Consider the following 13148-nt stretch of genomic DNA (forward strand, 5'->3'; position numbering starts at 1 on the left):
TTGTAACAAACCAAACCTGTGAGGGTATATTTGGTTTGATCCCGTAAGTGTCCATTTGGCAGTGGTGGAAGAACTACTCATATTTTGTACTTAAGTAAAATTACCAATACCACAATGTAGAATTACTCTGTTAGAAATAAAAGTCCAGTATTAAAAATGTACTTGAGTAAAAGAGCAAAAGTATTTGCATTAAAATATACTTAGTACTGAAAGTAAAAGTACTCATTTTGCAGAAGTTTCCAAGTATATAAAAATGCTTTGAAAATAGCCGATCTACAAGCTCACAACACGTCGCAAAGTGTAGATCTGCCATTTTCAAATAGCCAAAGTATATTATTAGTATATTATTATATTATTTGACTAAAATTATATTATTTCAGTCAAATGGAGCTGCTCAGTGGCAGCATAGTGAATCAGCATGTTTTTATATGTTTTTATTTCTCCATAAATTATGTTTTAGCAAATTCAACATAAAAAAGGCGGAACCAGGGCGGGACAAGGCAGATAGAGCCTGCTGGTTGGTCAGTCAGGGACCAACCAGAAGGCTAACAAAGGGTGAATTAGAGAAATTAAAAGATGAGTGTTAAAATGTTTTCATTTACTGCTTTCCATCATTTTAGACATTTTAGTATTTTGATTTTAGTGGTTGGGGGCATGCGTACAAGTGGCTAAATATGTCTTTTTAGAAACAATAAGCTGACAATTTCTTTGTTACAAATTACACCAGCCCCCATAAGTCACATCTGCCCATAAAAGATTGTGGTGCATCTTGGGAATGGGCTTATTGTGTCTAAAAATACATATTTAGCCACTTGCATGCATACCCCCAACCTGGGGGCATGCATGCAAATCAAAATTGTTAAAATCACTAAAATGATAGAAAGAAGTACATGAAAACATTTTAACACATATGAACCCTTGTTGTAAAAAAACAAAGTTGTCCTTTAATGTATGTTTTGTAATAATAATCAAAATCTACAAAGTTACTAGTAACTAACATTTTCAAATAATTGTAGTGGAGTAAAAGTACAATATTTGCCTCTGAGATGTAGTGGAGTAGAAGTAAAAGTATTGAATGTTGTAAACACTCAAGTAACGTAAAAATCCTCAACACTGTAGACTTACAGTGTACTGTACTTGAATAAACGTACTTAGTTACTTTCCACCACTGCGATTTGGTTACACTAATCGCAATTATTTGATATGATCACAATTATTTTGACGTAATCATAATAATAAATAATCATCACATTTAAAAAAAATTGTGGAAATAGCATATCTACAAGCATCGCGAGGCGTTGTGAGCTTGTAGATCGGCTATTTCCACTACCAATGTTTATTTTAAGTATAAAGTTGTCAAATTGTCATTTCATTCACTGTTTAAGTTATGTGTTATATCTGCCATGTGCAAGTTCGAAGCCTATTAGCCAAACAGAAATGTAATTGTCAGTGACAAAAACACAATTAAATCGTTAATCGCAATTATTTGAGTGACAATTAATCGTCATGTGAAATGCCATAATCATGACAGCCCTACTTGTAGACTGTCAGAGTTAAATGAACGCTGGGGACTTTACAGAGCACAGCAAGAAGGATGACTTGGTGAAGGTAAGAGGAAGGGGAGGAAGAGCCTTACACTGTGTTGCATTGTCCTCCAGACAACCCTCTTGGCGTAGCAGAAAAAATAAAGAAGAAAGACATTTAATTGGACATTGTGAAAGCAAAAGTGAGCGAGAGGGAGAGAAGGAGACAGAGAGAGATTATGAGCGTGAAAGGCGGTTACATAGCATGCAATAAATCATGGCGGTGAAATATTCAGTCCTACTGGGACGATCCCTCTGTGTGAGACTCGGCCTTTCACATGGGGTATTAGAAATTAAATGTCTCCCCCAACAGTTGTTTGACAATCAAATCTGATGAATGTGAAGATCGTGCAAAAAGGCATCTAGAGAATTATTCTGAGGTTGTAGATTCAGAGAAAACAATCATAAGCAATATTTTATCACGTCTAAAAAGACAAATATGAAGAGAGTGATCTAAAGAATAACATTGTTTGAATTTGTTTTCACAGTGTTACATTGTCACACATGTACATGAGTACGCGCACGCACGCACGCACGCACGCACACGCACACACACACACACACACACACACACACACACACACACACACACACACACACACACACACACACACACACACACACACACACACACACACACACACACACACACACACACACACACACACACACACACACACACACCATTCTTCCTCTCACCAGTCTATCCAGCCTGTTTCCAGCTGCAGAGGTGGGTCGGGGTCTCTCCTCTGGCGTGTAGGGCTTAAAGCGTTGAGCATTGAACACATCTGAAATGCCACGCGCAGACCTGCCCATTCCAGAGGGCTTTGGTTGACCGCATCCTTGAAAGATCTATAGGGTGAAAATAAATAAATAAATACATACATACATACATAAACAAACAAACAAACAAGCACAAGAGGGACAGCAAAAGGCAAAGAAAACATTAACGGTTGAATGGCTTTTGAGTGGGTCATAGATTTATACAAAATGTAAGGTATTCCATTTTGGAGAGTTTGAACTGAAGATTTGTAGGTGCTAACAGGATTATTTTTAGGTATTACCAGGCAACCAAGTGCAATGTCCCCCCCACAGGCGGCGGGTGAGCCAAACGTTTGGCGAGGCCATCTGTTTTTTTTTTCCTGTGGACATTCTATGCCCGATACACTACCCGGCCAATCTCACTGGCCTATAATAGACGGGTTTCTTGTTTACAAACATTGAGACTAAATGCACAGGTGACTGTATCATGTAATCAATTCTGTCCAATCCCCAAACCTGTTGTTTTGGGGAGCGCTGGTTTCATTGGCTAATTTTGGTACCGACCTGCGCACGCATCTAGTTCTTATCAGTGTAACGTAGACCAGAAACGGGTTAATAGGTTTGTTTGTTTGTTCACTTCCCCCCCTCCCCCTCTGTTCACTTCTCTCTGCTGCGCTGCTGCTTTCCAGTGAGTAAATGAGGAAGTGAATCCGTGGTGGAAAACGAGTGATAAATCATGGCGATTTTGATAATTATAATGGATAAGCATAAACAAACCAGTTCACATGAACAATACTGATGTAAAATAAGATATCTGAAAGGCTACATATATTTTATATGTGCAAAATTACAATTAAAATGTCGTGAACCACAGTTACAAGGGGGCTCACCCAGGCTTTTCTTCTTGAAATGCCTGGATCCCGAGGCTAGTAATAATAGCAATTCAAAGCTCAAAACTACGCCTACAGTCGCTGTCATAACGGGCAGTGGTGTAAAGTAGCTAAGTACATTTACTTAAGTACAATTTTGAGGTATTTGTAATTTACTTGAGCAAGGGGACACAAGCTCACAATGCGTTGCAGTGCGAAGCGTTGTGGGCTTGTAGATCTGCTATTTTCAAACATATCGTACTTTTACTTTTTGTAGGCCTCAAAATTATTTGAGGTTATTATTTTTGTAGGTTCAAAATATGCCACTCCTGCAAACTTTGGAAGCCAATCAGAATGGAACATGAAAGACGGAACAGATCCGTCATGATCACATGCCTATAGTGTACCGATTGGCGTGATGTTTGGACGGAATCGGTAAGAGTAATATAAAAACACTCGGTGGCGTGATGACATCACACCGGTGTGATGTCATCACGGTGTGATTTGCAATACAAACCCCCAAAATCAATCCTCCAGTTCTAGGCAACACAGAAGGGGGGGAACTTTTTTTTTATTTCCACAAAACTCCTCTAAGGTATATTAATGACATAGTTCAAAATTGAAAATGGGTGGGTTTCCCCTTTAAGTACAGCACTTACTGTAGTTACTTTACACCACTGCAAAGAAGCTGTTGGCACTGAAACACAATAAAGTCGGTGTTACCTTGACTGACACCTGCACGCTGTTGTCCTGCATGGTCATGATGGCCTCAGAGATCTTGACGTCTATTGGCTGGATGACTGCTTCTATGTTGGAGGGTCCCTCCAGTCTATCTGCCACCAGCAGCATGGCATCTGTCACAACACACACGCATCAGCACAGAGATACTCAGTGACAGGTACGTGCACACATAGACATCAAAGGGGGCTTGAGCCCCTGCCCTTTTATCCGTCTTTAAAAAGTGCCCTCTCTCCAGACCATGAATGCACTGTTTCACTAAGAAATGTAAATGCCCCCTTTCCATGCCATACCTGAAGGCAGCATTCAAGATAATTGCCTTATCCAAACTCTCCTGAAATTGAATGCAGTGTCTTGTGTTGAAAGAATTGCCCTCTCTGTGCAGATAACCATGCCATTAATCCACATCTACAGTAATGACTTGATTATGCTTAGTTCAGTGTGGTACCACGCACCGACGCGTTGTGACGCGTTGTGAGCTTGGAGGTCTGCTATTTTCGATATTTACACCAAAAGGCCCTTTTAAAATTTTAGCCCCTGCCTCTCTAACATTCTCTGCACGTCCCTGCTCAGCGATGGAGAAAGTACTCAACGTTTCTTACTTAAATCAAATGATAAATTCTGCAATGTAGAAATACTCTGTTATAGAGGATGCCATTTGACAGGAATTCCCATGGGTCCCGTGGGTCCCGTGGGATTCCCGCAGGACAGGAGTCAAATTTGTATTAATGCCAGGATTGGGACGGGACAGGAATGAAAATCAACAGGAGTGGGCAGGAGCGGGAATCATCCCAGACCAGTTCATCAAATCGCAGAAATAAATTGCACAGGAAAGTGAGGTCTTTGAACTGCGAACATTATAAAATTATACCGTTTATAATAATAAACATGATATCAAATATAATATGGATCAAAATAGAAAAACATCAGTGCGATTTTATAAAAAAAAAAAAAAAAACGGGAGCGGGATGTGAACGGGAGTGATTTTGACCAGGAGCGGGATGGGACCAGGAGTCATTGTACAGGAGTGGGACAGGACGGGATTTATTTTTTTACTCTGGCCCAGGATTGGGATGGGACAGGATTTTTTCTGCGGGAGTGGGACGGGACAGGAGTGAAAATCCACTCCTGTGTCATCCGTTACAAGTAAACGTCCGGAATTCAAAATCTATGCTTGAGTAAAAGTACAAAAGCATTGGTGTAAAAATGTACGTATAGTATCAAAAGTAAAAGTACTTGTTATCCCAATTCAAGTTCTCAAATGTATGCAAATCTTTTGCAAATAGCCGATCAACAAGCTCACAATGCGTCGCTAGTAGGTCGGCTATTTTCAAATGGCCGAAATGTATATATTGCTGGAGTTGTTGATGAATGTTTTGTAATAATAATCAAGATTTACAATGTAACTACTAGTAACTAAAGTTTTCAAATAGTTATTGTGGAGAGAAAGTACAATATTTGGATCCGAGTTGTAAATACTCAAGTAAAGTACAAATTCCTCAAAATTGTACTTAAGTAGGCCTATAGTAGGCTACTTGTTAATCAAATGTAATTAGTTACACCACTGATAGATACTGCAGCACACGCACGCACACAAAAGTGGATGCAACCTGTGTTGCAATTGATCCAATGAAGTTATTATTTAATCACAATCTCTCGATAATACTTTTTTATTGTATAAATAAAATAAGAGCACAGACAAATATAACCACTTTAACTTAAAAAGATCACAACATGTCACAAAGCAATGCATTGTAAGCTCATATATCGGCTATTTTCGCAAATGTTGTGCGACACTGTTGAATGACGAAATAGGGCATTCATTTACATTTATGGTGAAATGTGAAGATACAAGGTTTCTGCCCAACAATGTCACTGCTGCTCGGAGCCAAGCATCAACATGTAGAACACAAAATGATTCATTTACATATACAAATCACTCTAGAGAAAAGGGATAGAGTTGATGATGGATGAATACAATTGAAAAATGTATTATTTATAAGCAGTTAAAAGAGCTTCAAAGACAACTCACAGATATGTTGCCTCTGCTTAATTACAATTACATTACAGTATATTCCTGTCGACAACGAATACTTAAGTCACAAAAGTCACCCTTCACTCCATCTGCCACCCGTCACACTCAATCCTCTAATAATTAAAGTTATGGCTCTGAAATCATGTTGTACAAGAGATTGGTTTTCTTTGTTGTGCACACTTTCTGTTATAAAAACAAAATTATTTGAAGCGCATTCATGCGTTACTTTGAAAACTTGGGAGAGGAAGAGCAGTCAAGAGTATCAAATACAAGGGGTGTACTGGATGAGCATGGCATGAATCAATACCAAGATAGATGACTCCCCCGATTGCTGCCTTTCGTTTTCATTAAAACAATGTGATATTAATCTGTGTTCATACAGAACCTATTATTCCAGATGGGATGGTGCTATTGATCGCCTCAGTTCGGGAGATGTCAGGGGTGAAAATCAAGTGTTTGATCTTTTCATTAGACTATCTTATTTCTAAAAGGTCATTAAGTCTTACCAGGCTTGTTGGAAGGATGTAGCGCTGGTTAAGGGGCAGGCAGAGGGGAGATCTAGATGACGTGGAATCTGACTGCTAATTAGCAATGAGTGGAACACAGGGAAGCTGAGTGTACAAATGAAACCCTTTGGTTCTGCATGATTGGGGTGACAAATTAAAACTGTCATTTGTACACTCTCCGAGTTTAGAGTGTAAGCTCTTTTAAATGCCCCACAAATATGCAGCTGTTTGTTCTCAAGCCAAATCATTGTGGTCGCTTTTTTTCCAGGATACACTTTGGACAGAGCCTCCTCTCTCCTGCGTGAATCTGTCACTGGCTCAATCTTTGAAGTGCACTTCTCTTTGTTTACGCTGGAGCCTGGGTTTGATGCTTGGTTAGATTTCCATCAGGACTTGACTAGAGGTCATTGCAAAGGTCCAAGTTGAGTCCTGTGAAATCCTCCGCTGCTCGTGTGTGTCTCAGAGTAGAGTAGTCCTCTATTCCAATGGCAAAGAAAAGCCTCAATAGAATTCTCACAGCAGAGGGGAAATAGATGGCTTTATTTCTCATTCTATAAGGGACTTGCAGACCTCAATGGCTGAGCTTTGACAACCTATTTTTCTTTTATCTTAATGAATATTTTATGAATTGTTAAAATGAGTTAAATAATCATACAACTATGGAGGAGGGTTATTTATATATACATATATATATACACACACACACACACACACACACACACACACACACAAAGGTTTACTGCATTCTTTATTTTTGTTGTTACAAATCTTTTTTTAATCTCTGCATTAGGGTTACAAGGTCACTATTACAGCATAAAGAAAAACGGCTGCTGTAAAATGGACTACTGCAATGAGTACCAGCTCTTGTCTGTCTGTCCGTCCGTCCGTCCGTCCGTCACTCTTCTGACATCATGACATCATCCCAGCTCAGCAGAAGACTATCAGAAGGATATAGCTGACCTGTTCTGACATGAGGTGCCCATATATGCCCATATATGGAGATCCCTGATGTCATCAATATTAAGCCCATATCTGGGAATGCCCATATATGGACATATTGTGTCAGTCTCATGTGGTCTATGACATCAAACATCTATGATGTCAGATGTCAGTCATCTCCATATTTGGGAAAATATGGCCACATTTTGTCCACTTAAACAACCAACCAGGTCTGTGCATTTTCTTGGTCAAAGTTGATCCCATTGATAGTCTTTAAAAGTCAAAGAAGCAGCAGCACACTGTAGCCAAAGTGCCAATATTTATTTTGGGACGCAAAGGAAAAGTTGATCCTACAGTATGCCAAAGCGCCAGTGCTTGTCACCCAGGCGGATACATGTGTGCACGCACCCATGTGCACGCGCCCATGTGCGTTTTCTCGCCCTTAGGGCGTCTAACTGGTAATTTGTTTTGGGGAAGATATCTGCTCAATGTGTTTGAGGCTGGAAAAGCGGAAATTATGTTTTTGCCCCTGTGTGTGTAATAATAATTAGAAGTCAGGTACCGTAGGTTATTGTTGCCTCCTGGTGGTGCTCTAATAGGCCAATGTGAAAAGGGTGGCATTTCATCTTTGGCCTAGTGGGAAAGTGCGTGCAAAGTTTCATGACAATTGCACACTGCTTTCATTATTTGTGGCATTTTGTTCAAAACGGACCAATCCTGCAAACTTTGGAAGCCACGATGGATGACAAATCGGACAAATCCGTCTTGATCACATAAATATAGAGATACTGTGTACCGTTTTGCACGATGTTCGGATAAAATCTGTAGAGTATTATAAAAAGGATTCATATAAATTGTTTGAAGCCTGCAACCAAGTCATCCAGGCTCTTGGTGAAATGGTGAATCATGACCATAAAACCTTTGATTCTGTCTAAAAGAAATATTTGAATATTTAATTATATATAACATAATATATGCCATTTTCTTTGTTTTCTGACTGCTTTTCTTTTTGGGACAAAGAATCAAATGTTTTATGGTCATGATTCACCAGGAGCCTGTATTGGAGGGTGTACTTGGTAAATATTCTGGAAATCTGTATGGGAAACATTAATGAGAACCACGTCTGTGCTGCTATTCCTTTAGCTATGGCTACCCATAAGTAAGTAAGTGCATGTGTGTATCTGTGCACAGCTAATCTCAGAAACTGCTAGACCAATTGTCACACTTTTCATGCAAGCTGCCAGTGTAGGAGCGTGGCTCAGAGCCTCTGCCTGAATACCAAGAGCCTAATATTTCCCCCAGTAAAGGGATATTCTTCTTTAGGCTAGTGGATAAGATGTTTGGCTTTAGTGTCTCTTCCCGCTCGGGAGACCAGGGTTCGAATTTCGGGGCGTTAATCCAGGGGTCCAAGGAAGGCACTTTTCAAATTGGCCTCATGGCGCGACCTGTCACCATGTCTTTGGAACACAACCTACGGTACTGAGCATTTTCACGTCATGAAAATCTGTCGATGAGTTCTCAAGGTATTTTTCCAACATTCCCAACCTTGATCTTGACCTTTGACATTACTCAACCCAAAAAAAAACTCTTCAGAGCAGCCAACTGATCATCACCTCCAAGATTGGTTTTCAAGTTATCTAGCTACATGTAACAATCAAATATGCACATTACTGTTTGTTAATATCATACGTAAAGGAAGTATTCGCATTGTTAATATCATACAAAATAATATAAACAGTTTACAACATGTTTTAACTGTGAAATTCCCAAGGTAAATGTAGAAAGTTCTTCTTTGCAATATTCCTGACAAAACATTTATCAAAATACTCTGTTTATAGGGATGCATATTTTATCTGTATCTTTTCCATTCCTTCTTTTATACAGCAGACAATATACTGTAGTTATAAGAGGGGGTTGATTCTTATGAATGACTGGTGGAGACCAATTTAAACACAGAAACCCGCTCCAAAGGTCCTCACAAAGGAAGGTTTGAAGAAGGCTGAGGAGGATCATTAGGTCTGCTATTGCTGGCAAGTTCATTATTACTACTGAACGTGTAATTATGAAATGATAGTAACTGTTTGCTATTATCATAATAAAAATAGCATTTTCTATTAATTTGATTATTTATAATTTCATTTCATTCATGACATTTTACCCTCTGGTGTCACACATTTTGTTTTTATAATGCAGTCCTGAGTGGAGATGGCCTCTTGGAAAGGCCAATTAAAAGAACAAATACATTATTTGATGATGAAAAGAAATGTAAATGAAAGATTCAAGATAAAGTTTAATTTTGGAGTTCATTTTCTAAGTACAACATAGAAGTTGCATTTTTATTTGTTGACCATTGAATAGTCTTGTTGATAGGAATGCCACAGGGGGAGTCTATTGTGTTGACTGTCAGCAGTCTTGAAAAATGCCAAGCTAGCAGGGAAAAAAAAAGAACATTTAGACTGAGGTCAAATTATCTGATGAGGATATTTAACACAGAATGCTGTCTTGAGCGTTGTGTCAAACATCATCCTCCTGACAGTACTGTAACATGTCTCTAGTCAGTCGCACACTGTCAGTCACAACTAATTAAAGGGCCCCTTAGTCAAACTGAGTCTGATGCAGGGACGCGCAGAGAATGTTAGAGAGGCAGGGGCTGACATTTCTAAAACGGCCTTTTGGTGGAAACATCGAAAACATTCGGTGCTTTATACCACACTGAACTAAACATTATCAAGTGAATACTGGGGATGTGGCGTAACGGCATGGATTTCTACACATAGAGGGCAATTATTTCAACATAAGATGCTGCATTCAAGTTCAGGAGAGTTTGGACAAGACAATTCTCTTGAACGCTGCCTTCAAGTATGGCATGGAAAGAGGGTATTTGCATTCCTTTCTACATAGTAAAAACTGCGTTCATGGTCTGGAGAGAGGGCACTTTTTACAGACGGATAAAAGGGCAGGGGCTCAAGCCCCCTTTGATGTCTATGTGTGCACGTGCCCAGTCTGATGTAAATGACCGCCATGTGGTTCATTCATTGTGCTCTCCGTACGAGTGTTAAATACTCACATTTTGTGCCTTTGCTCGGAAAAGTGTTGTTCTATTGTGTTGTTTTATTGCCCTTCCTGGCTTTACATGCAGGTTGTTTTGGACATTTTTATGTTGATTGTGCCCTTGTCCTCACTTTCTTTTCTTCCACCTGATGTGTTGCTCTGCCATTACTGCTAATAAGAATGTGTTCTATGTAATAAAACCAGTCAAGTTGATACTGGGGGTCCAGGGTCATTAATTCCTGCGTTCCTGCATCATAGTGGTACCTCTGTAAATCATCTGAGTGCCATGCACAGACGAAATAGTTTTGAAAGTGGTTATTTATTGAAATGTACAATACAGTTGTAAAGGGCCCTATTTTCCATCCTGCACTATGACTTGGCAATACCCACTACCTGTTAATTACGCACAGTTGTTGATGTGTTGGTGAGACTTGAATGTCCAATTTTAGATATGAACTTCTTGAACGGATAGTTGAATGTTCTGTATGTATAAGTGGAAAACCAGAAGTGACAGTGATTCATTATCATGCAATAATTGTGTGTATAAATGTAATAGAAGTTATAGTGAATGAGTTGCACTTTAGTATCATGATACTTTAAATATTTAATACTACTCATATAAAGATCCAAAAAAGTTAGTGTTTTTGCAATTATGGATATTGCATTTAATTAACATTTTGGCCCTCCGTACAGTAATATATTAATGGGAGAGGGTAGAATAATAATGTACATGTCTGTGTGTCTGGAGCTAATCTATAGGGCTGTCCATACTTCGACCAAAACCGAAGATTTTGGTCAAAAGGTCCTTTTCGACCATGAAAAGCATTAGACCGAATGACAGTTCAGAAATCTGCACGTTTGAAAACACAACTCACCGAACATTTCGGGCAAAGTATAGACAGGCCTTAAGACATGTACCGTAAGTGCCTCCACAATCTTTTTCAACATGATAATGTATGTATATCTAACTTTAAAATAATAGAATATCATATTTATTAATCATTTCACTCAAAAAGGTTATGACTGAGAATAAAAACAAATGTATGCACGCACGCATGCAAGTGCGCACACACACACACACACACACACACACACACACACACACACACACACACACACACACACACACACACACACACACACACACACACACACACACACACACACACACACACACACACACACACACACACACACACACACACACACACACACACACACACACACACACACACACACACACACACACACACACACACACACACACACACACACACACACACACACACACACGATGAATATAAGAAGCAAAAATCAAAATCATTATCCTTAATAAATGACTTGACCATTACATTAAGACGGTGACGATGTGGATCACAAGATCCACATGATTCGATTTTCTCTTCTTTTCTTTTCTTTTTTAAAGGAAGGTCATTGTTTTTCAGGTCTTCCAGGAGGGTAATGGGAAAAGATTTTCGCTACTGGGTCATCAAACAATCCCTAAATAAGAAGGCAATTAATTCAAAGTAGGGTAGCTGCACAGGGATGTATTACTTAGTTTCAACAATGAGTACTGCTGGAAGACTAAGCTCTGTGTAAAAGAGTGCACTTTTACTAATTGGAATCCTTGTTTCATATTGTTTAGAAATATTGTGAGATTGAAAATCACAGGACAAAATGGGAACTTAGGCAGATGATAAAGTGTAGCTATGATACTTAGAATATTTAACGGCACCATTATTACAGCTTCTAAAGACAATTTCTGCAAACAGTGAGGAAACAAAGGCCCGGATTGTGCCCACAAAGCTGTCCACACCTCACAGAGATCCCAGCTCAACGCTCATCAGCTCTCAATGCGGCTGAGATCCGACCTGAGAGCTTAAACGCCTGATATTTAATGAGACCTGGCTGCCGTGATTGGATGTGCCAGGTTGCATTTAAAAGACAAGTGTAACTAAGACCTTTGAGAGCCATATGCATCATTTAATCCCTCTAATGGACTTCTAAAATATTTTATTTCCTTACAAAGCCTTGCTGAGCCCACACATGGCATTTACTCATGAAATGTTAATTTGCTTTCGCCTTCATACTGTACGTTGTGGTGGAAACATATTTATGTTACCATTTATTTAAGTTTTCATGTTATAACAACAATGTTTTTTGAGTGACCTATCCATCACATGCCTAACTGTTGAGCAACAACAGATATGATTTGAATCTTATCTTTGGATTCCGCCGTGTACACCAGGCTTGTGGTATAACTAAAAGTCCACAGAATGTCCAACACATGCTATTATGACTTATTCATCAGACTTGGCAAGCAGGGGTGTCACACCAAATTCTGGGCCCTTGGTACAAGGATTCACTCACATTTCGGTGCCGCGCTGTGAGCTTGTATATCTGCTATTTTTTTTTAAATTGTGAACATTTGTGCAAGTCTTTGAATATTTCAAATCCTTCTAAGGTTTTTTTTTTTTTCTTTTTTGAAAAACCTATGTTTCTATGTCAGTGGTGCTCAAACATTTTCTTGTGAAGGACCGCCAAAATGATATGTATTTGGCCACGGACCCCCATCTCAAAATATCTAGTTCCAGGGACCCCCCAGAAGCAAAATGTTAGTTACAAATGTTTGCTTAACTCATCCAGAGCCCAGGACATTAACGGA

At 39.2% G+C, this 13148-nt stretch overlaps 1 protein-coding gene across 1 annotated transcript in view; it reads right to left on the reverse strand.

The window, feature by feature from the left end:
• gpc6a (glypican 6a) overlaps positions 1–13148 on the reverse strand; it is a gene marked incomplete at both ends in the record, with an annotated part of 199632 nt that overhangs the window by 29847 nt on the left and 156637 nt on the right. Inside the window, 3 exons of the mRNA XM_080729744.1 lie at positions 1637–1666; positions 2283–2435; positions 3938–4068. Coding sequence (XP_080585870.1) covers positions 1637–1666; positions 2283–2435; positions 3938–4068 — 314 coding nt within the window. The remainder of the gene's footprint in view (positions 1–1636; positions 1667–2282; positions 2436–3937; positions 4069–13148) is intronic.

This window comes from Nannobrachium achirus (genome assembly GCF_963921795.1).
Source record: "Nannobrachium achirus genome assembly, chromosome: 7".
Classification (NCBI taxonomy): domain Eukaryota; kingdom Metazoa; phylum Chordata; class Actinopteri; order Myctophiformes; family Myctophidae; genus Nannobrachium; species Nannobrachium achirus.